General features: G+C 43.9%; 1 protein-coding gene and 2 non-coding genes across 3 annotated transcripts; all 3 read right to left on the bottom strand.

Annotated features, from left to right (window-relative positions):
- Positions 1 to 647: 647 nt before the first annotated feature.
- On the bottom strand, positions 648 to 766 carry LOC138821838 (5S ribosomal RNA). The gene has a single exon (XR_011370230.1). It is a non-coding gene; the product is annotated as a 5S ribosomal RNA (ribosomal RNA).
- A 2,778-nt stretch (positions 767 to 3,544) lies between these two features.
- On the bottom strand, positions 3,545 to 3,663 carry LOC138821828 (5S ribosomal RNA). The gene has a single exon (XR_011370222.1). It is a non-coding gene; the product is annotated as a 5S ribosomal RNA (ribosomal RNA).
- Positions 3,664 to 6,270: 2,607 nt separating this feature from the next.
- LOC138821794 (zinc finger protein 39-like) lies at positions 6,271 to 24,791 on the bottom strand. The gene is made up of 5 exons (XM_070014229.1): positions 24,655 to 24,791; positions 20,390 to 20,449; positions 8,872 to 8,998; positions 8,540 to 8,629; positions 6,271 to 6,338 (listed from the first exon to the last, which is right to left on the bottom strand). Exons 2-5 carry the CDS (start codon positions 20,402 to 20,404, stop codon positions 6,271 to 6,273), a joined length of 300 nt encoding a protein of 99 aa, XP_069870330.1. The 5' UTR covers positions 20,405 to 20,449; positions 24,655 to 24,791.
- Positions 24,792 to 25,211: the final 420 nt, after the last annotated feature.

Below are 25,211 nucleotides of genomic sequence, written 5' to 3'. Positions count from 1 at the left end.
TCATTTCAGTGATTGCAATTCTTCTATTCAAGGAGTAGGCATCACACATAGAGAAGGTTGGGCAAAGCCACAAAGAAGTCCCTCAGGTACCCACCGGAAGTCATGCCAGGCAGTAGAGGGGCGGGTGGAGTGTCTGAGTGATGGGCGGGTACGGGTACGGGTCCGGTCGGGGAGCTGCTGGCCACAGGCTAGATGTGATTGCAGCCAGAAGCGAGAAACCAGTGAGCTAGGCAAGAGCGGTGGGGGGGGGGGGGGGGGGGGAGGGGTGTGGGTGTGAGTGCGCCCCCGTGCGGAAGTGCAGGGTGTGGCACGGGCCTGCGGTGTGGTCAGAGTGTGTGGGGTGGGCAGGGGCTCCCTAGGCAGGGCTGTGAGCACGGTGGAGCTAGGGGTTGAGTGTGTGTGGAGCAGGTGATTGTGACTGTGAGGGAGTCAGCGTGGCAGGAAGGTGTGTGAGCATGTGTGGAGAAAGTGTGGAGAAGGCAGGCTGAGCGGTGCGGGCTGGGGTTGTGAAGAAGCCGACTAAGGTGGGCTGGCTTGGAGGAAAGAAGAGGGCAGGGGTGTGGAGGGGGGCGGAGGAGGCAGTAGGCCTGGGGTGGGCGTGGAGAGGTGGAAGGGCGGGGCGGGCCCCCGGGCCGGGTGGAGGCAAAAGCCTACAGCACCCGGTATTCCCAGGCGGTCTCCCATCCAAGTACTAACCAGGCCCGACCCTGCTTAGCTTCCGAGATCAGACGAGATCGGGCGCGTTCAGGGTGGTATGGCCGTAGACGCCTGCTGCCGCTGCGCGCAGCCCCAAATGCTGCTCGCCGCCTCTGCAGCCTCCGCTCTCCACACTCTCGCCAGCCTCTGCCTCTGCCTCTGCCTGCGGCTCTCGCCTCACACACACCTGCTGCGCCTGCCTGCCTGCCTGCTCGCGCACAACTGCATCGGAGCACGCTCGCACCAACGCACGGACCGCAGCCTCTGCCAGCAAGCCGAGCCTGCTGCTCTCGCCGCCAACCGCTCTCTCCCCCCTGACACCCAACCTTCCCCACACACGCACTAATGCCCACAAGGAGACCGGGCCGATTTCCCAGCGACTCACTGCCCTGCCATCCTACCCCGCACCCTGCCTGCGTCAGCCACGCACATTCAAGCGCTTAAGGCAAGTGCACTTGCAAGGCTCCCCACCTGTCTTCTCCGGCCGCCAGGCTACTAAGGGACCGCTTCCATCTCTCCGTGCATGCCTGTGCATTTGCCTGCTTCCCGATGCTTTGCATCTCACTGCGCTTGCCTCCCTCCCTCACCTCGCTTTGCCCTCACCGGCCGTGCACTGAGCAGAGGCCTGGGCTTTGCAGAGCATCGTGCAAGTCACCTCTCTAGTGCCGGTGCACAACCACCTAACCCAGAAACCTGGTCCACAACTGTCCTCAGGACAGGCCCATTCCTCACCCCACCAGGAACCCTCACCCAAACCCTCAACCCCATGGAGTAGGTCTACACCTAAGCTCAAACCTATCCCAAGTCTCACCCTAACCCCATCTTCCATACTGAAGTCGCACCTGACCCCTGTCCCCTACCTCTTCCCTAACCCTCACCTAACCCAAGCCTGAGGCCAATGCTGACCCCAATTCACAGCCAAAAGGTAAAGCCCAACCGAACCCCCGCCCTAACACCTAATTGGACCCTTCAGCCCGACCTCTGATCAAGACCTGCACAGCAGGTCTCTAGATCCCACCAGGGCCCCAACCCTGCAAGGAAAACGAGGGAGGACAGGACTCCCTTGGACGGTACATGGAATGGGAGGTCCCCAGTGTGGGAAAGCACGAGCGTGAGGCTGGTGCCTTGTCCTTTTTCTGTCCATCCAATCCAGCCTTGCCAGCCTCCTGAAACCACTGTGACTCTGTGTTTGCGCCAAGGGAGGGGTGATTCTCTCCCTAAACCAATTGCTTGCTAGTGATCTCTCTCTCTCTCTCTCTCTCTCTCTCTCTCTCTCTCTCTCTCTCTCTCTCTCTCTCTCTCTCTCTCTCTCTCATCCCACTCTCTCTCCCATCCCCCTTCTGTGTGTGTGTGTTTCCCCACTCTCTCTCTCTCTCTCTCTTTCTCTCTCTCTCTCTCTCTCTTTCTCTCTCTCTCTCTCTCTCTCTGTGTGCCTGCACCCAACTTAATTCCAGGCTTCACTAGATCCCACAGGGTGGGGCTGGCTTGCATACATTGGAGGTGGCCGCACAAGGCCCCCTGGGCCTCTGTCCTTCTGAGCACAGCCCACCTCCCAGGCCAACCCTCCCACCCCTGACCCGACTTCGTTGCAGGGACTGAGCATTCCAGCCCCGGTGGCCAACTGCTTCTTCTGACTGCCAGGCTTCTTCTTCACCTCGTGTCTTCTCAAGGCGGCAACTCCAACAGCTTCCAAGCCATCTCCCTTGTGCTTCCTAGGGTGTGTGTTGGGAAGACGGTGTGTATCTGCAGGCTCGTTGGGCTCCTTCCCCCAAGGATCCCAAACCAGTGGGGGTTCCTCTTCGCAACAGCAGCCCGCACCTCTCACCCTGCAAAATGGGATCCCACTTTGCAGTATGTGCTTCCCAGGGGAGACACTGTGTCCCAGCCCTCCTTCCTCCCCACTGCAGGTGTGTAGGCACCCACCGAGGCTCTGGAATCTCTCCGTCTAGTCTGCCTGCTGGATGTGCTGACAGCAGAGACTCCCCCTGGGGGCTGGTGCTCGGGCTTAGCAAGATGGCAGGCATAGCAGGAGCCTCAGCTTTCTAGTCAAGCGAATGGCTGGAGTGTGCTCTATGTTTCTCTGTGTCCCTCCTTCTCTTGGCTAGTATGTCCTGGCATTGAAGCTCAGGTTCTTCAGGCAGGCAGGCAGGCAGGCAGGCAGGCAGGCAGAAGGCTTTCTTGGAACACTTGAGCCAAGCCTCATTTCAGTGATTGCAATTCTTCTATTCAAGGAGTAGGCATCACACATAGAGAAGGTTGGGCAAAGCCACAAAGAAGTCCCTCAGGTACCCACCGGAAGTCATGCCAGGCAGTAGAGGGGCGGGTGGAGTGTCTGAGTGATGGGCGGGTACGGGTACGGGTCCGGTCGGGGAGCTGCTGGCCACAGGCTAGATGTGATTGCAGCCAGAAGCGAGAAACCAGTGAGCTAGGCAAGAGCGGTGGGGGGGGGGGGGGGGGGAGGGGTGGGTGTGGGTGTGAGTGCGCCCCCGTGCGGAAGTGCAGGGTGTGGCACGGGCCTGCGGTGTGGTCAGAGTGTGTGGGGTGGGCAGGGGCTCCCTAGGCAGGGCTGTGAGCACGGTGGAGCTAGGGGTTGAGTGTGTGTGGAGCAGGTGATTGTGACTGTGAGGGAGTCAGCGTGGCAGGAAGGTGTGTGAGCATGTGTGGAGAAAGTGTGGAGAAGGCAGGCTGAGCGGTGCGGGCTGGGGTTGTGAAGAAGCCGACTAAGGTGGGCTGGCTTGGAGGAAAGAAGAGGGCAGGGGTGTGGAGGGGGGCGGAGGAGGCAGTAGGCCTGGGGTGGGCGTGGAGAGGTGGAAGGGCGGGGCGGGCCCCCGGGCCGGGTGGAGGCAAAAGCCTACAGCACCCGGTATTCCCAGGCGGTCTCCCATCCAAGTACTAACCAGGCCCGACCCTGCTTAGCTTCCGAGATCAGACGAGATCGGGCGCGTTCAGGGTGGTATGGCCGTAGACGCCTGCTGCCGCTGCGCGCAGCCCCAAATGCTGCTCGCCGCCTCTGCAGCCTCCGCTCTCCACACTCTCGCCAGCCTCTGCCTCTGCCTCTGCCTGCGGCTCTCGCCTCACACACACCTGCTGCGCCTGCCTGCCTGCCTGCTCGCGCACAACTGCATCGGAGCACGCTCGCACCAACGCACGGACCGCAGCCTCTGCCAGCAAGCCGAGCCTGCTGCTCTCGCCGCCAACCGCTCTCTCCCCCCTGACACCCAACCTTCCCCACACACGCACTAATGCCCACAAGGAGACCGGGCCGATTTCCCAGCGACTCACTGCCCTGCCATCCTACCCCGCACCCTGCCTGCGTCAGCCACGCACATTCAAGCGCTTAAGGCAAGTGCACTTGCAAGGCTCCCCACCTGTCTTCTCCGGCCGCCAGGCTACTAAGGGACCGCTTCCATCTCTCCGTGCATGCCTGTGCATTTGCCTGCTTCCCGATGCTTTGCATCTCACTGCGCTTGCCTCCCTCCCTCACCTCGCTTTGCCCTCACCGGCCGTGCACTGAGCAGAGGCCTGGGCTTTGCAGAGCATCGTGCAAGTCACCTCTCTAGTGCCGGTGCACAACCACCTAACCCAGAAACCTGGTCCACAACTGTCCTCAGGACAGGCCCATTCCTCACCCCACCAGGAACCCTCACCCAAACCCTCAACCCCATGGAGTAGGTCTACACCTAAGCTCAAACCTATCCCAAGTCTCACCCTAACCCCATCTTCCATACTGAAGTCGCACCTGACCCCTGTCCCCTACCTCTTCCCTAACCCTCACCTAACCCAAGCCTGAGGCCAATGCTGACCCCAATTCACAGCCAAAAGGTAAAGCCCAACCGAACCCCCGCCCTAACACCTAATTGGACCCTTCAGCCCAACCTCTGATCAAGACCTGGAAGTGTTGATGTACCTGAAATGCTAGAGTGCTTGCCTTGAGCAAGAGAAGCTCAGGTTCAGAGTTTAAGCCCCATGGCAGAGAAAAACAAAAAAACAAACATCATCAACAACAACAAAAGCAATTTCCAGTGCAAAGCAAATGCTTCTATTGCAATTTGGGAAGGCAGAAAATGCACCATTTCATAGTCCAACATAGTTGTTTCCATTAAGTATTTGGCCAAAGTATGCTGGCTCAACATCAACCTTTCCAATTTTTGATACTCTTAAAAGAGGTGTAGGGGTTGAAGGTGTCTCATACAAAAATTCAAAGCTCTTAGAATCTTCATTTCCACCTGTCCAATTTAGTGTAGAGCTCTCTCCTGTGTAAACTCTGATGTCTGCTAACATCTGACTTGTAGGTGAATTCTTTCCACATTTCTTTCATAAGGTTTCTCTCTTGTGTGAATTCTGATGTTGAACTTCTGCTTGAAAGACCTTACACAATTGTTACATTCATAAGGTTCTTGTCTGTGTTCTCTGATGAAGGTTGAGGCTTCCCTTGTATTAGAAAGACTTCCATATTTGTTATATTCCTAAGATTTCTCTCCTGCATGTGCTCTAATGCATACAGAGATTTGCTATTTGCCTGAAAGACTTTCCACATGTCTTACATTCATATGGCATCTCTGATGCTTAGTGAAGGCTGAATTGTGCTTTGAGACTTACTACATTTTTTTTACATTCAGAAAGTTTTGCTCATGTGTGAATTTTCTGATGCCTGCCAAGGTTTGATTTCTGGCTGAAACACTTTCCATTCATAAGATTTTCTGTGTGTGTGCTCTGGTACTTGTAGAGACATGACATCCTGCTGAAAGACTTTCCATGTGTTACATTCATAAGGTTTCTTTCATGTGTGTGTTCTCTGATGCCTGCAGAGATGTGACATCTGTCGGAAACACTTTCCACATGTTTTACATTCATAAGGTTTCTCTCCTGTGTGTGTTCTCTGATGCACACTAAGGCTGGACTTGTAGTAGAAAGACTTTCCACATTTGTTACATTCATAGGATTTCTCTCCTGTGTGTGTTCTCTGATGCATACGAAGATGTGACGTGCATCTGAAAGACTTTCCACATGTGTTACATTCATATGGTTTCTCTCCTGTGTGTGTTCTCTGATGCAGAGGAAGATGGGACATCCATCTGAAAGACTTTCCACATGTGTTACATTCATAAGGTTTTTCTCCTGTGTGTATTCTCTGATGAACATTGAAGTTTGACTTGGAGAGGAAAGACTTTCCACATGTGCTACATTCATATGGTTTCTCTCCTGTGTGTGTTCTTTGATGCATACGAAGATGTGACATCTCTCTGAAAGACTTTCCACATGTGTTACATTCATATGGTTTTTCTCCTGTGTGTGTTATCTGATGCATATGGAAGTTTGACTTGGAGACAAAAGACTGTCCACATGTGTCACATTTATATGGCTTCTCTCTTGTGTGTGTTTTCTGATGTTTATGGAGATATGACATCAGTCTGAAAGACTTTCCACATGTGTTACATTCATATGGTTTTTCTCCTGTGTGTGTTGTTTGATGCATATGGAGGTTTGACTTGAAGACAAAAGAGTGTCCACATGTGTTACACTCATATGGTTTCTCTCCTGTGTGCATTTTCTGATGTTTGTGGAGATATGAAATCAGTCTGAAAGACTTTCCACATGTGTTACATTCATATGGTTTCTCTCCTGTGTGTGTTTTCCGATGCCTGCAGAGATATGACATCTGGCTGAAAGACTTTCCACATGTGTTACATTCATATGGTTTCTCCACTGTATGTTCTCTGATGTACACTGAGCTGTGATTTCCATTTGAAAGACTTTCCACATGGTTTACATTCATTAGATTTCTTTCCTGTGTGTCTTCTCTGATACACACTGAGGGATGGGGTCTTCTTGAAAGACTTTCCAAATGTGTTACATTCATGTGATTTGGCTCCTGTGTGAGTTCTCTGAAGCCTCCTGAGATCTCACTTCTGATAAGTACATTCATTGTATTCATAGAGTATCTCTCCTCTGTGAGTTTCCTGCTATACAGTGAGGTATAGTTTGTAGTAAGATCTGCTCCGTTTTTTACACCTAAAAACTTAACTCTTTCCTCCACTGTGTTGCTATTGGTGATTACAACTTGCAACCGCTGTATATCTGGACTTTCCTGGCACATTTTAATCAAACCATCTACTTGCTGGACATCTAAAATGTTTAACAAAAAAGCAGAATAAAATCATGATGACATGCAAGCACTTCTTAGCAAATATTCATGTAAAGGAAATACATTTCCTCCCATTCTATTTACTAAAGATTAAAAAAAAAGTACTAGGAATAGATTTATGAGAACAATATAATTTCTCCCTAATGAGTTACTTAACAAAATACTGATATAGTCATATTCTTCTCAGATTCTTTAAGTTTTAGTCTCTGTTTTAAAGAGGAAACATTTAGTTAAAACACTCAATACCTGACTGCTAATGCTTTTAAACTGAGTACATATAATCTGCCACTTATTTCTCCTTCTCTTTTCTTTTAGGGAAGACTTTTGGGCTTTTTTTTGGCAACAATTATGGGTATTTTGTGCTACTTTCCTTCTGAAACTTTAGATTTGAAGATAGAAATATGTTCCAGAATCAGAAAACCTAAGGATATATGAAAGGTAAATTACCTGTGACCTAAGCAGGAGTGGATCCTGAGAGTGAGGACTTATGCCTGTTTGACAAGCTCACTTCTCCCTGAAAATTCCTCTTGGCATCTATGGGGATTTTGAAGTCTCTTTTTCTCTTGTTCTAAAAAATGTCTTTCAAATGCCTATTTTCATAGTGTTGCCTCCCAGAACCACAGCCTACATGGGAGACACCAGGCCCCTAAACTTAGTCATATTCTTTTCACTTAAAGCTTTGATTCTGAATCCGGAGTTTGTGTGCCACCTTTGAGCAGCTTTTTTTCCCCCCCCCACTTATCTGAGGCCTGCAAATCTGCTGTCCTCCTTAGTTCCTGGTACCTTCTAGCTTCAGGGTCAACAGAAAATGGATCTCGTAATTTTTTCTTTCTTTTTTTAAAAATGATTTCCACATAGAAACAGCAAAGATGCTAACCTTAAATACTAACACAAAATTCAGGATGTTCCACAGGAACTGTTGGTTCACTGGGCCTTGAGTCCAAAGAACTACTCTGCCACACCCAGCGTGGGGACCCTAGAGCCCTGTGGGAACTGAGTACTTGGAGAATGACTGATGACTGCAGAAAACTGATGGTTTTATGAGTCTGTATCCTGTGTTTCAGGAAAGATAGGATTATGTGTTGTCTAACCTCCTGCAACAATCCTCTCAATGATAGGGAAAGTGTCTGTGTAGGCCTATCTTTTTTTTTTTTTGGTCAGTTGTGGGGTCTGAATTCTGGGCCTGGGTGCCATCTCTGAGTTCAGCTCAAGGCTAGTGCTCTACCATTTGAACCACAGTGCCACTTCCAGCTTTTTCTGCTTATGTGGTGCTGAGGAATGGAACCCAGGCCTCATGCATGCAAGGCAAGCACTCTACCACTGAGCTACCTCTCCAGCCCCTGTGTGCAACTATCTTACTGCCTCTGATATCTTGTTTTTTAATGCTTAGAATATGCCCTTTTGATCCGTTCCTATAATTCCCTTAAGCTAGCCCTGGTAAAATCTGACCATATGGAAGCAGAAAAAGGGGAGATAGTTTCTGTTAAGTTAGTTATGTCTGTCAGTTAAATTCATTCCTCCTCTAATAATGTTATTAAAAATTATGGAATGATATTACACAGGCATGTCTTCATCTGTTGCCCCAGTACCTGCTGAAGAGAACCAGCAACATAGGAATCCAGGAGCTGGGACATGAATGAGAACATCTCAATGAGGTCTGCTCTTTTTAACATCCATGTCCAGCAAATGCTGACTCACCTGTGATACTCTTATCTGGGGCTTCTCCCAGCCATGGCTCTGACCCTTGCTCCAGATTCACAATCACTTCAGGTTTAGGAACACAGTGCCCTGTTAATGGGAAATATTACAGAACTATGGTCTGGTAATGATCTCAGACAACCTGGTAGAGAAGGCTTCTCTGGAACCTATTTTCTCATTTCTCATCAATTTTAAAGATGACCTTCTCCATAAATATGTGCTTTTGATTTTAAGTATCAGCTTTAAATGAACGATTTCTAAATCATGTCTCTAATATATATCTATCAAGAACAAAACACTTGCTCATGAGAATTAATGTGACCTTTGCTCACCCAAGGACACCAGGTTGCTATAGATCTCCAGCATTACATCCTTATAGAGGGTCCTCTGAGCATCATCCAGGTCCTTCCACTCCTCCCAGCTGAAGTCCACAGACACATCCTCAAATGATACCAACCCCTGTAATGGCACATTTCAAAGTCATTAGTACTGAGTCATGGAAAAACCAAGTCTAAGGATTTCATTCCTCTACATGTATGTTTCTGACTTACATAAAATAGTTCAAGTTTGCTCTGTTATCTATACAGTATGGGAAGGAAAAGCCAAAGTACAAATATCTACCTTTATACTACCTTATTGATTACTAAACAAAGTTTCCCTTATCAATCAGAGGAAATGCTTTTAGTTAGTGTAAACTAGAGAAACAAGATAAAACTTTTCTTCTAAGCCGGGCTCCAGTGGCTCATGCCTGTAATCCTAGCTACTCAGGAGGCTGAGATCTGATGATCGGAGGTTCAAAGCCAGCCCAGGCAGGAAAAGTCCGTGAGACTTTTTTTTTTTTTTTTTTTTTTTTTTTTGCCAGTTCTGGGCTTGAACTCTGGGCCTGGGCACTGCCCCTGAGCTCTTCAGCTCAAGGCTGAGCACTCTACCACTTGAGCCACAGTGCCACTTCTGGCTTTTTCTGCTTATGTGGTGCTGAGGAATTGAACCCAGGGCCTCATGCATGCAAGGCAAGCACTCTACCACTGAGCCACCTTCCCAGCCCAAGTCCGTGAGACTCTTATCTCCAATAAACCGCCAGAAAACCGGAAGTGGCGCTGTGACTCAAGTAGTAGAGCCCTTGCCTTGAGCTGAAGAGCTGAGGATAGTGCCCAGGCCCAGAATTCAAGCCCCATGACAGAACAAAACACACACACACTCTCTCTCTCTCTCTCTCTCTCTCTCTCTCTCTCTCTCTCTCTCTCTCTCTCTCTCTCTCTCTCTCTCTCTCTCTCTCTCTCAAAAAAAAAATACAAAAACAAAAACAAAAACTTTTCTTCTAAGGAGTTAATGATCTGCTAATGATCAACTATAACTAGATGCCCAGAATCTAGGTTATCCAGAGCTTAGTCAGGAAATCACAAGGGGTACAAACCACATTAGCAGATCTACAAAAACACAGTGTCTAGATAAGTGTTAAAGGAAGTGACAGTATTCAAGAAACTTATTAGTAATGATTTGGGACATAGAAGACTTTACTTAATTCTCACAATAAAAGCTTCATGTGCTTATTGTTGTTGTTATATCACTAAAGATGGTTTTAGGCCACCTTATACTGCATCCCTAAAAACAAAAGAACTAGTAGCATCATTATTATCATATTCTACAATAAAGAATATAAATGAGAGGGGGATAAAATATATCTTGACCAGATTTGCATTTAAAAGTCCTTATGGCAAGATGGAAAGGATATGGGCAAAGAAATAGAGACAGAATAAAAGAAAGCAGTGTAAGACATGATGACCCCCAGCAGGATAAAGAAAAATAAGAATAAAGTTCAGGGAACTGATCCAAAAAAATGTGGAAGAAAATAAAGGATGGTGAGAATTTTATTCCCAAGCTCTCAGTACAAAAACAGAATGGCTAACCATTTTTCTACTGTCACTATGCTTAACAATACCAGAAATGAATGCTGACCCCCAGCATACAAAAAGGAAATATATATGTAAAGGGTTTAATGAAAATAACCTTCAACTCAAAACAACTCACAATCTTCTGATCAGAGGAATTATTCTAAAAATGTGGATTGAACATATTTTCAGATTAAGATAATTCATCAGCAGCAAAGCTGCTTTACCAAAGTGCTACACAAAATTGTCCTGTTTAGAGAATGACAAACCAACTTACATGTACTAATGGGACAAGGATCAGAGAAATAGTAAATTAGTAGATAGGCATAAAGGAATACAACACAAACCTATTTTGTGTAATTTTTATTTTTATTTTTATTTTTTTTTAAATTTTATTTTATTTTATTTGAGAACATACTGTACAGAGGGGCTACAACTACATGGGCAGGATAATGCATACATTTCTTACCAAGCATTGCAGCCTCCTCCTTTGTTTACCCTTCACCTCCCTTCCCTGCCTCCCCCCTCCCCCCACCCATATTTTGTGTAATTTTTAAAATGATGGCCTATAGCAAAAAGTACAATAGTAATTCATATGATTCATATGAATGAAAATTCAATATATATATACATATATGTATTGAAAACAAAGTACATGAACTAGGGATACAGATGAAATATACAATTGCTATTATACTTGCCTTGCACATCTCATGCTCTTAAGTTCAAGGCCACAACATTACCAACTGTTTTTAAATGTATAAAGGATCAAGCTTACACATGAAACTATTGCCTTGAAAAATACCTATAGATTATGATGTGGTATGACAGCACTCTAAGGATATTCAAAACTCAGAATAACTAATAATAATACAATGAATTCCGGTATATTAGTTTCCTATGGCTGCCATACTAAACAGATTAGGAGAGAAATACATTTTCTTAGAGTTCTTAAGATCAAGTTGCCTGAGGGTTTGTCTTCTTCTAAAACTCCATGATTCAGCCTGAGGGTGAGCTTCCAATAAACATAAAATCTCTGATTTCTCATGATTAGTGCTCATACATGATAACCTTGAAAAAATTAAAGTAGGCCTTGCATATTTGTGCGTCCCACAAATTCAACTGTGGATCCAAAATTTTGAAAACATATGGCTCCTATACTGAACATGTACAGACTTAAAAAATTGTTAGTCCTGCTGGGTGCCAGTGGCTCACGCCTATAGTCCTAGCTACTCAAGGGGCTGAGATCTGAGGATCATGGTTCAAAGCCAGCCTGGGCAGGAAAGTCCATGAGACTCTTATCTCCAATAAACCACCAGAAAACCAGAAGTGGCGCTGTGGCTCAAGTGGTAGAGCGCTTGCCTTGAGCTGAAGAGTGCAGGGACACCGCCCAAGCCCAGAGTTCAAGCCCCACAACCAACCAAAAAAAAAATTGTTAGTTCCCTAAAAAATGCCAAATAACATTGCATTTAATGACTAGGTGTCAGAGGTAATCAAGGTGATTTAAAGTGTATAGATGGGTGTGTAATCATTGTATGAAATCATAATACAGTTTTATATAAGGAACTTGAACAACTATTTTGGTAGCTGTATGGGTTTCTGGAACCATTCCTATGGATACCCAGAGATGACTATGCTAGAAGTATTTAGTTAACATCCCCTAAAAATATAGGAACTAAGAAATAAATATTAGATGAGAGAAGGAGAAAATAAATAGTAAAATGGTAGACATAAATGAAATCACATTAGTATTTTAATCTAAATGGAGTAATGCAATCTGCCACAACCAGGGGCAGTACAATAAGAGACCTGTCTGAAGAACTGAAATTTAGGAGGACCAGGAGACCTGATGCTAATCCTGCCATGAGATCCTGGGACCCCATTAAGGAGTATTTTTATTGAGGTTAGTACAGGGGGAAGGGATTGAAGGTATGTAGGAAGGCTAGGGTTATAACATGAAGTATAGTTTATATACAAGTGATAATTGACTTCGTTTTCTTAGGAAGCCTAAGGGAAGCAATAAACATTTCAACATTAACACAGACTCATCTTACACACACTTAGGGTAGTAGTCTGCGCCTCTGGATTGCCTAGACTGGCATTCCAATCTCTCTGCCCCTTTAGACCTCACAGCTTCAGTTTGGCTACAGGGCTCTTAACAGAGTAAAAGCATAGGCATTGTCAGATATAACCAAAAACAAAAAAGACCTCAACAATATATTACTCACAAAAGCATAACTTAAAGGATGTAAAAATGAATAAAAACAAAGATGCCACAAGGAAAAACCAACACTGAAAGCTTAAATAGAGATACTATGAGAGGAAATAAACATCAACACAAATTGTATGGCCACAGATAAAGACATAATGATAACAGACAGACCATATATCAAAATAATAAAAGTTATATACTTAAAAACAAAGTCTCCCAAAACAAGTAATAAAAGCCATGGAATAAAAAATATTGTTTTTAAATTGAAAGTTACAATGGCATAATTAATACTCTTAATTGTTAGGTTTAATTAGGTCTAGGAAGCTACCATGCGGTCTTAAGGCAGAAAAAGAAAAGTTTATTCCAAACTGCTGGCTCCACACACTGTGGAGTCATGCACAGAAAAGGGCTAACACTTGGAGGGGTTGGGGGTTAAGTGGGAGGGGGTGGGAAGAAGGCGTGGCCACAGTGGACAGGGACATAACCTCAGAATCTGGTAACCTTGAAGGCGGTGTGACCAGGGTGGTCCAGGATAACCTCAGAGAAAGAGGAGGTAACTGCTCCCATGTCACTTAGGTAACAGGTGTTGGGCGGAGACTGCTGGAGTATAGTACATGGGAGAGGGGAAGACAATATGCAGACTGCATGGAGAAAAGCAGCCCTTCTCAGAGCAGACCTAACATTCTGGCCTTTTGATAACTGACTGACTGACAAATACTTGTCAGAGTTATTTTTTTGTGAGTCTGGCTAAATACTGCAGAGGGTAAAATCTGAAATAACAAACAAAACTCAGTAGATGTGATGAAAGTTTTCTCTTTCTTTAAAATTTTTTATTATTATTTTTAAGTAGTTGTACAAAGAAGTTCACATTCTACAAAACAGTATATATACAAGGTGTCTGACAACATTGTCGTCCATTGCTCCTAACCCATCCCTTTATGAGAGTTTTCAAACAGCAACTGATTACCTGAATATAGCACTTTAGAATATTACTTAACATTGAAACCATTGTTAGCTCTGAATCCAAGGTAGCTTACATACTTGGAAAACACATATTAAAAACTTGACAAAATTAATAGTATGCAATTAATTTCATAGATGGACTAAAGAATGAAACATTGATTTTATATCAATGTCTTTTTTTTTTTTTTTTGCCAATCCTGAGCGTCTCTGTGCTCAAGGTTAGCTCTCTACCACTTATGCCAGAGTGCCACTTCCAGCTTTCTGTTTATGTGGTACTGGGGAATCAAACCAAGGGCTTCATGCATGTTAGGCAAGCGCCCTTCCACTAAGCCACATTCCCAGCCCTACATCAATGTCTTAATGTAAGTTAATAACCCTTAGACACATTCCTTTCTTTTTTGTTGTTGTTGGTTGTGGGACTTGAACCTGGGTCTGGGCACTGTCCCTCATCTCAAGGCTAGTGCTCTACCACTTTAGCCACAGCACCATTTCCCGTTTTCTGGTGGTTATTGGAGATAAAAAGTCTCACAGACTTTCCTTGCCTGGGCTGGCTTTGAACTACAATCATTGGATCTCAGCCACCCTGAGTAGAATTACAGGCATGAGCCACCAATGCCCAGCTTAGACACATTTCTCATAAGACAACATTTCTCATTTCGTTTTAAAATAGGGAGATTAGGAGAATTACATGTAAACTTTAACAAACCTGAGGAATATCAGACCATTATTTGCTTTTTACAAAATGCATCTAATTGCAAAATAATATTGAAATTTAAAGTTCTATGTTAGGCCATGGTACAAATGTTAACTTACATTGAGACCGAATTGGATTACACCAAGAAATTAACATTTTTTTCCTCATGATCAAAAGAAATCTTTAACAGTGGACAGGTTTGAAATGTTAAAAATGCTAAGTCCTCAAGAAACTTATATTTTGCTAAGCCAAATGGTGCAAAGAAACATTTAATAGCTGGGCGCCAGTGGCTCACGCCTGTAATCCTAGCTACTCAGGAGGTTGAGATCTGAGGATCACAGTTCAAAGCCAGCCTGGGCAGGAAAGTCTGTGAAACTCATCTCCAATAAACCACCAGAAAACCAGAAGTGGCGCTGTAGCTCAAGTGGTAGAGCTGAAGAGCTGAGGGGCAGCACTCAGGCCCAGAGTTCAAGCCCCACAACCAACAACAACAACAAAAAAAAAGCAAAAAAAAAAAAAAAAAAGAGAAGCATTTAATAGTGGAGGATTGAAATTTTTGAAAAAACCCTAAGTCCTTAAACTTGTATTTTGCTAAGCCAAATACCCTTGATTACAGTACCAGATTACCTTGAACAAGTTTACATAGACATACATACATGTATGCACACACACACACAAACACACACACATACACTTGTGTATATATGTTTTAAAGTGCACAAAAGTTAATATTGGCTATAGACTCTTGGAATTCCAGCAGCAAAATGACATTATTTTTCCCACTATGTTAGAAATCTTAAAATTTTAAAAACAAATACTTTTGCCAACAAACATAATTTTACACAGCTAACCAAGACCTAGCTAAGACATATTAGCATACAAACTCATCTTTGAGCACTTGACTTGAATAGGTGGGGATAGCATGAAGACCCATTACAAGGCCAAGATGGCAGAAAACAAGTTGGAATGGTAAGACTTCACAGAGTTTTGGGAATGGTAAGATTTGATGGAGTTTTATAAAGGGTTTTGTTTTTTTCTTTTGCCAGTCGTGCAGCCTGAACTCTGGGCCTGGGCGCTGTCCCTCAGCTCTTCAGCTGAAGGCTAGTGATCTACCATTTGAGCCACAGTGCCACTTCTGGCTTTTTCTGCTTATGTGGTACTGAGGAATCAAACCCAGGGCCTCATGAATACAAGGCAAGCACTCTACCACTGAGCCACTTTCCCAGCCCCTGGAATTTTATAAAGTATTCAAGCAAATAAGCAGATGAGAGGGGGGAGGGAGAAAGAGAGAAAGAGGAAGAGAGGGAAAGAGAAAAAGAGACAGAGAAAAGAGCAAGAAGGAGGAGATTGAGCTCCTAACAAGACAAGTAAAGTTACCTTTCTAGAGGAGATGGCTGGGAGGCCATGAGTAGACATGAGCAACTTGAAAAAAACACCCTGGACTTCTCCATTGTGATGTTCTTTCATTAGGTCCCTGGGTAATTGACAGACTCTCTGGTGACTTGGCAGGGATGGGCTGCTCATGTGCCACGGGAGTAAGGAAAGTTATACAAGATTGGCAGGGGGAAGATTAAGTACAGAGGGTAAGGAACACCTGAAGACTGAACTCCTACAAGACAAGTAAAGTGCCAAGTGCTGGTGGCTCATGCCTGTAGTCCTAGCTACTCGGGAGGCTGCAATCTGAGGATCATGGTTCAAAGCCAGCCCCGGCAGGAAAGTCTGTGAGACTCTTATCTCCAATAAACCACCAGAAAACCGGAAGTGGCTCTATGGCTCAAGCACTAGAGTGCTAGCCTTGAACTGAAGAGCTGAGGTACAGCACCCAGGCCTAGAGTTCAAGCCCCAGGACCAGGAAAAAAAAAAAAAAAAAGACAAGTAAAGTTTCTAGAGATGACTGGATGGCTTATGAGCCAAGAGACAGGCAGAAAGAAGAACAGATCTGAAATATAGAACTTCTGACCATTTACCATTGCAATGGCAAAAAATTGCCCAATCTCTCAGAATATTACAATCAAAAGTCCAGTTTATGGGCCGATGAGATTAATTATCTAGTCTATATGTTGGCCAGGCCTTATTGCAATTAAAAAATATGTGCTTTGGCTTTATAGAGTTCTTAAGGGAAATACATCTAGAGAGCACAGGAATCACCCAGAGGGGTGTCCCAGCTCAGGCATGACCAGCAGCACCTCATTGGAAACACAAGAGGGAGACTGGTGAGTGTTAAAGAGGTTACCAGATGGAAGGCATCCCTGTCCACCTCAGTCTCTTAAAAGCGAGGAACCTCTGAGTCCAGCAACTCAGACCTGCAACATGACCAGCTGAGACCATAGCAGCTCTCTGGCATAAGAGAGAGGGGGGAGGGGGGAAGGAGAGGGAGAGGGAGAGGGAGAGGGAGAGGGAGAGGGAGAGGTATGGATGTAGGGCCCAGCAATGGAAAAGGCAGGAAGTCCAGTGTGGAGTTCCTACAGCAGTTCAGCCTTGAACAGGGGTGATCAGGAACTTATAGCCCTCCGAAAAAGAAAAGCAGGGGGAATTATGACATTCCTGATTCAAAGTCCCTCCCGGGTTTTCAGCACTGTATGTTAGGTTTATTTATTTATTTATTTATGTATTTATTTATTTTAATTTTGGGGTCCAGTTGTGGGGCCTGAACTATGGGCCTGGGCGCTGTCCCTCAGCTCTTCAGCTCAAGGCTAGCGCTCTATCACTTGAGCCACAGCGCCACTTCCGGCTTTTTTTTTTTCTGCTTATGTGGTGCTAAGGAATCAAACCCAGGGCCTCAGGCATGCAAAGCAAGCACTCTACCAATGAGCCACCTTCCCAACCCTCCCAGGTCTCAGAAGCTACATCGTGGTCTTCAGGCAGAAAAAGAAAAGTTTATACTGAACTGCTGGCGCTGCACACACAAGAGATACATATAGAAAAGGCCAACACTTGCCAGGTTGGGGTTAACTGGGAAAGGGTGGGGAGGTGTGGCCATGGCAGATGTGGATGTGACCTCAGTCTGGGAATCTCCCACGGGGCACAAGAGGCATAACCAGGGTGGTCCAGGGTGTGACCTCAGAGAAAGAGGAGGTAACTGCCCCCAGGTGTGCCAGTCACTTAGGTAACAAAATAGATGTTGGGCACAGACTTCTAGAGTAGGGTACATGGGAGGGAGAAAGAATATATGCAGAATGGGATGGAGAAAAATGGCCCTTTTCCTGGGCACACTTAACATTAATTACCAATAGAACAGACAAAAAAGACAGCAGGAACACACACATTGATAACATTGTCTTGACCTCACTGTTGTTCCTAAAGCATTGTGTGTTACATTTATCAAGACACACTGAAAGTGAAAATGAATCCCCAGGCAAAACTTAGTAGATATATTCCCTGACCAGGGTGGAAGTACAAATCAACAAGGAAAACCATAATTTGTAAGTATATTATAATTAAATAATATATTTTTTAATAATCCACAATTCAAGAAACTTGCAGAGAAATTAGAATGGGTCTGGAACAAAATATATTGTAATACTAACATTTGTTGTTTATTCATGGTGGCCACAAACTCAATATCTCCACCACTGGGGTGAAAGCAAATTCCTCCTTGGAGGTGGGTTGGACTTACCAATTTGCTTAGGAAAACCTATCACAGCCAGAAAAAAGTTAACAATTACAAGAGATGAAAGACAGTGCTTACTTTGAACAAAAAATTTCAAATAAAAATTATAATGAAATGCCTCCTTTATTCTCAGTAGTAGGGACACATTAAAAATAAACAAAAATATGAAAAGTATTGTTAAAAATGTGGAAAAGTATGAAGTTTGGTAGATTTCTGACAGGAATGCAAAATGCTCAAAGATGTTAAAAAACAAAAACAAACAAAACAAAATCCAAACAAACAAAAAAGCGGAACTAAATGAGCTGGGCACTGGTGGCTCATGCCTGTAATCCTAGCTACTCAGGATACTGAGATCTGAGGATTAAGATTTTAAAGACAGCCCTGGCAGAAAACAAGTCCCCATGAGACTCTTATCTCACATTACTACTCAAAAATCAAAAGTGGCACTGTGGTACAAATGGTAGAGTGCTAGCCTTGAGCACAAAGAAGCTCAAGGATAGTGCCCAGGCAGAGAGAGAGAGAGAGAGGAGAGAGGGGAGAGAAGGGAAGAGTGGAGAGAGGGGAGAGAGAGGATGGGGGGGAAGGGAGGAGAGAGGGGGAGAGAGAGAGGGGGGAGGGAGGAAGGAGAGAGAGAGAGAGAGAGAGAGAGAGAGAGAGAGAGAGAGAGAGAGAGAGAGAGAGAGAGAGAGAGAGAGAGAGAAAACTAATTTTGATTCAGCAGTTGTAGCTTTGTATCTAACCAAAGAGAAAGCAGGGGTTTGAACAGGTACTGGGAAAATCATTTAATACCAACTAATCACAATAGTGAAAACATAGAAGAAAACCACATATCCACCAAGAGATAAATAGATTTTAAAGGAAATGTAATCCAAATGCTACAGCACTGATGAATAATGAATACAATAAGCTAAATAAAACAACTGACTCAAAAATAAACAGCCATGATAGGCTGGGCACCAGTGCCTCACAACTATATTCCTGGCTACTCACTGGGCTGAGATCTGACTGCTGTGATTTGAAGGCAGCACAGTCAAAAGCATGTCCCTGAGACACTTATCTCTAGTTAACTACCAAAAAAGACATAAATAGAGTTGTAGTTCAAGTGGTAGAGTGCTAGACTTGAGCAAAAGAAGCTCATGGATAGTGTTTAGTCACTGAGTTCAAGTGTTAGGACTGGTACACACTCACATTTCTCTCTCTATCCCACACACCCCCTCCACAAGAGCCGTGGTAGAATTTCCCTTACTGAGTTTCCCAAAATGATGATTCCAAGACACTGGATTAGAGAAAAATGGGAACTGCATATTTCATATAGGGAAGATGGAAAATAGTATAGATGGATGGAAGAGGAAGTTGTGCAACAATGTGAATATATGCAATATCAATAAACTGTACTTTAAATAATATTTAAGTAATAAACTGTGCAGTCTGAGGCATGGCACAGGTAATAAAGCCTAGCCAATGAGAAGAAGTGTCAGATACTAACTAAGCTCAAGTCCAAGTCTCAGACAATAATAATAACAATAATGGCTAATGTAGCCAAGCATGGTAACAAGCACCTAAAATCCAAGAATATGGGAGTATAAGGCAAGAATACAAGCCAGCCTAGGCTATTTTTCAGGTTCAAGAAAAGTTTGGGCTACACAGCAATCCATTTTCAAACTAAGAAAGTAATGTGACAAATATTAGGTTATGTGAATTATATCAAAATATATGTGATATGTGTATCTATTTTCCTTACTGACTTTAAGTAATTAATGGAAATTAAAAAGAAAAAGGAAAAAAAAAGCAATTTAAAAGAGTTTGAAAGAAGGGCATCAGTGGCTCACATCTGCAATCATGGCAAGTCAGGAGGCTGAGATATGAGAGTTGCAGTTTGAATTCAGCCCGGGCAGAAATGTACATTAGACTCTTATCTCCGATTAACCAGCAAAAAGCTAAAAGCAAACCCATGGTTAAAGTGGGTTTAGGGACAGTGCCCAGCCCTGAGTTCAAGTGCTATTTTTGCCAGCAGAAAAAATCGAGAGAATTTGAAACACATGTCAAGTAAGATTTAGCTAAAAATACAATAATATAATACAAACTTCAAATAGAATTACTAATAAATACACAGGAAAGAGATGAAAATTAGTTTAATATATGACTAATGAGCATGAGATTTCAGACCAATGACCAGCAAATATTCACATTCCATAAAAAGTTAGCGTGCTGGCTTCTAAGTGTCATTGGATAATTTAACAAGTGTAACTACTTTTTTTCACATTAGAAAAACCAGAGACAAATTCAAGATAAATTTGCACTCAACTTAGATTGACTCTTAAGATTTCATAACCTGCTAAGTCTATAAGCCATCTTTATCTTATTTATGAACATTTTTCTGAGGCTATATATATTTTTCACTTTTTCATTTTAACTCTTGGACCCCATTAAACTTTATAAAAAGTTTATAAAAAAAAAAAACAAAGAAGGAAATGAAACTCACCAAAGATCCATTCATTTTTTTGTTGCTGTTGGCAATGCAGAGAAGATTCTGAAGGCATAGCTGGAAGAGAAGGCAAATGAAATGGAGTCAGGAAAGAGCCAATGTGGCTTTGTCCCGGACTTTCCTGCTCAAGACACTATACATACATACATACATACATACATATATATATACATATATATATATATATTTTTTTTTTTTTTTGACGGTCTTGGCGCTTGAACTCTGGGCCTGGGTGCTGTCCCTCAGCTCTTCAGCTCAGGGTGAGCACTCTACCACTTGAGCCACAGCGCCACTTCCTTTTTCTGGTGGTTTATTGGAGATCACTCAAGGACTTTCCTGCCTAGGCTGGCTTTGAACCCTATCCTCAGATCTCAGCCCCTTGAGTAGCTAGGATTACAGGCGTGAGCCACTGGAGCCAAGAAAACAAAAACAAAAGCAAAAAACCCTTTCTTTGAGAGAAGACCCTTTCATGTCTCAAGTAGACACATTATGTTCTCCACTAATGATGTATTCAGGGCTGGGAATGTGACTCCGTGGTACAGTGCTTGGGTAGCACGCATGAAGCCCTGGCTTCGATTCCTCAGCACCACATAAACACAAAAAGGCTGGTTTGTAGTGGTGCTGTGCCTGAAGTGGTAGACTGCTAGCCTTGAGCAAAAGAAGTTTAGGGACAGTGCCCTGAATTCAAGCCCCAAGACTGGCAATAAATAAATAAATAAATAAAGATGTATCCACAGTACATTAATTGGTAGATATTATAAATGTAAATTCATTTCTAGGTGAGGGAATAACAAATGTTCCCTCAAAAATAATTGACTAATGTAAACTAAGGAAAAACATATGATGTTTTTACCAAAATTAGTAATTACAGAAATACACAGGAAGCTGGGCGTTGGTGGCTCACGCTTGTAATCCTAGCTACTTATAGGAGGCTAAGATCTGAGGATTGCGGTTCAAAGCCAGCCCAGACAGGTATGTCTGTGATACTCTTATCTCCAATAAACCATTCAGAAAACCGGTGGCTCAAGTGATAGAACGCTCTCCTTGATCTGAAGAGCTAAGGGATAGCTCCCAGGCTCAGAGTTCAAGCCCCACAACTGACGGGGGAAAAAAAGAAAGAAAAATATACAGGAATGTTTGAACAGTTTTCCTGTTAATGTAAAGATATGATAGAAGACTCCACTGAGTATTTCAATATACCTCCTGTTTTGCAATATTTAAGCATCATAGAATGTTTGTTTGTTACAGTTCAGTATTTTTCACTCAGAATTATAGAGGAAGAATGTATGGAATATATATTTCTGTGGTTTCCTGTTCCAATAATGGATCCCAGTTGGCACATCTTCCTCTACCCAGAATAGCCTGAAGCACTGATGTGGATTTCACTATTTAATCAACTTTGGCCAAAGGAACATCAGTGAACACGATGTGAAAAAATGTTTGAATATTCCTTAGTGCCTGCCTCCCTTAACACAATTACACTGTGAAGATCCTTGGCTTTTCTGCTGGATATACAGGGCTTAGTCAAGAATCAGGATAAATTATAGTCATAGGAATAATACCATTCTAAACCAACTATCACATGTGTAAAGCCTCATCTATTGAACAATACTAACAGAAATTCAATGACGAGCCCAGCTCCAAATGTAGCTCCATAAAACTTAAAACACATGAAATGGCTGCATGTTTTTGTACCATGTGTTAGTTGATTTACTACATAGGAAATGCTGGTACCAGCCACAGTTTTGTGGTTTTTAACAAAATTATTTAGGAGACAAACTTCTGGAATAAAATGCAATGTACTTTTCAACCAAATGGAGGAATGATGTAAATCATCATGAAGGTCAATTATGGGGAATTCAATGAGGTTGCTGCTGCTAGTAAAGACTAAATGAATCGTTAAAAAGCAATGTATGGGGCTGGGAAGGTGGCTCAGTGGTAGAGTGCTTGCCTCACATGCATGAAGCCCTGGGTTTGATTCCTCAGTACCACATACACTGAAAAGGCCAGAAGTGGGTGCTGTGGCTCAAGTGGTAGAGCACTAGCCTCAAACAGAAGAGTTAAGGGACAGCTTCCAGGCCCAGAGTACAAGCTCTACAAAAAAGGCAATGTATGCATTTTAGTTTTAACTTTTTCTGCATCAAAATAAAGTTTATTTACTTTAGGAAAAATAAAATGAATTTGTTATAGGCTGAATATCTCAAATTATGGGAATAGGATTTTCATAGATTTCATGGGGGGAATTTTGTTGTTGTTGTTTTCAATGTGGAACAGCCCTAAAGCAAAAAAAAAAAAAAAAGAGTTTCATATTACAGAATTTCTGTTTAAGCTAGGCGCTGGTGGCTCATACCTGTAATCCTAGCTACTCAGGAGGTTGAGTTCCAAGGATCGCAGTTCAAAGCCATCTGGGGCAGGAAAGTCCATGAGACTCTCTCCAATTAGCCACCAGAAAACCAGAAATGGCACTGAGGCTCAAGTGGCAGAGCACTAGCTTTGAGCTGAAGAGCTCAGGGACAGCATCCAGGCCCAGAGTTCAAGTCCCATGACTGATAAATAAATAAATGAATAAATAAATAAATAAATAAGCAAATAAAAATAATTTGTTTAAAAATGTAATCTTCATTTAAAAGAGTAAAACTGGTTTATACTAGAAGTCTATCCAGTCCTATTTTAAGTAATGTAGAGTAAGTTAATTATTGTACTACAGAATTTGTAATATTTCAAGAACATATTTAAAGAAGAAAATACTCATGTTAATAGTATTTTTTTAAGTCACAAAAGCCACAGGAAGTGCAGAGGATAAGAAAGACACTGAGCACATTTCAAGCAAAGTATTTTGAAGCAATGATTGTGCTGCAATGACCTCAATCAGGCCCTCCCCCCAAAAAATATTTCCAAAGTGAAACAATACTACTTTTAGCAGATTGTAACTAGCTAAAACTTCAGGATACTTAACATCTATAAACCATACAACCTCCAGCAATATACATCACCTTAAATTGTCATTTTTGTTTAAAGCATAAGGTCCCTAGCAAGAATTTCCTGAATTGGTAGGTAAATCAGGTAAAAGCTAGTACCAAGCACATCTCTACATATAACATTTAATAATAGGATAAGTTTGTGAAAGCCTGCATTCTAGAAATGATAGTGGGGTTGGAGTGAATGGATGTGACTGTGATTAAGGTACTTGTAGAGACAGATTCTTCCAGGTGTGACAAGGGATAGCCTGCTATCCCGTTTGATATAATTCAGCTCTGGCTTATTCCTCAGTCTAGTTCACTTCTCTCAAAGTTGGAGAGAAAATTGTACCATGTGAATCTTGTGCTCTGGAAAGTCGAATCAATCATTGCTAGGGAAAAGGAGGATAACTAGAACTTGCCCTTCTAGTGCTTCTCTGCCTCTGCTCTTTAGGGCTAGTGAGAGTTCACAAGCGCAGTGTTCTTTCAGGAGGCACACTTTCAATCTGCCCCCCTTCAAATTTGCTATGATTACTTAATTCCAGGGAATACAAGTCCATCAACCAGTTCTCCAATACCTTGTATAAAATTTTCTCTAGAAATGTCGTGTACAAGCATGTGTGAACAGGAGCCAGGACATCGGCCAGGAGGGGAGTAGAAACGTCCCTACAAGAAACAACACAGAGCCGGGCGCTGGTGGCTCACGCCTGTAATCCTAGCTACTCAGGAGGCTGAGATCTGAGGATCGCGGTTCAAAGCCAGCCCGGGCAGGAGAGACCGTGAGACTCCTATCTCCAATAAACCACCAGAAAACCGATAGTGGCGCTGTAGCTCAAGTGGTAACCGCTCGCCTTGAGTTCAAGCCCCACGACCGACAAAAAAAAAAAAAAAAAAAAAAAAAGAAAAGAAACAACACAGAACCCCACCAACTGCCACAGCACATGACTCGGCCAGCACACCCTTCACAACCTCACTAGAATTGTGACTCGTCCATCGTTCAGCTGGACAAATGATGTCATCACACTGGTCCACAGCAGAATCAGGCGTGGAACAGAAGCGCAGGCCTCCCCAGCTCTCCTAGTCTGCACAACCTTCTAGCCTGCCCGCGAACCTTCCCGAGCCAGCTAGGTTCCGGCACCTGGAAGGACATTGATTCTGGCAGAACGGACTCTGACAAAGCAATCACGACCCCAGGCACAGTCACCCAGACCGGAGGGACCGGCAGTGCGTGGAGCCTCCAGGCTACCCGCCCGGCTCCAGCTGCCGCCTGCAGCCCGTTTTCCTGCCTGCCTGCCATCCACTCACATTTCAGGTCCCCAAGTTCGCCAGGCACGGCGGGGCCTCTTGCCACCCCGGCTCCGGCGCTCAGAACACTGAACTCTACTTCGGAAACTTCCCAGGCGGGCAGAACCGGAATTCCTGAGCAGAAAACGCCGTGAGTGGGAGGGGAGGCGCCTGCATTGGAAGAGCCTGAAAGAGCCCTGCCAATGGGTCTGTGCCTTAGGGAAGACTACATTTCCCACTGTGCTTTGCGCCATACAGGAGGAAGTGGACTGTAGGATTGTTATCCAGAGTAAGACCTGTTCTTGGCCTGCTGTGGCTGGGTGGGGACTTAACTATCCCACCTGAGCCACGTACTTCCTGGAAATTTATATAATAATGATAACAACAACAACAACAACAACAAAACAACAATAATATAAAACTGTAATGCCGGGCGCCGGTGGCTCAAGCCTGTCATCCTAGCTACTCAGGAGGCTGAGATCTGAGGATCACGGTTCAAAGCCAGCTCCCGCAGGAAAGTCCATGAGACTCTTATCTCCAATTAACCACCAGAAACCAGAAGTGTGCTGTGGCTGAAG

The sequence above is a fragment of the Dipodomys merriami genome, unplaced genomic scaffold (assembly GCF_024711535.1).
Source record: "Dipodomys merriami isolate MVZ:Mamm:240054 unplaced genomic scaffold, mDipMer1.0.p SCAF_94, whole genome shotgun sequence".
NCBI classification, from domain to species: Eukaryota; Metazoa; Chordata; class Mammalia; order Rodentia; family Heteromyidae; genus Dipodomys; species Dipodomys merriami.
This window is presented reverse-complemented; position numbering and strand designations above follow the sequence as displayed.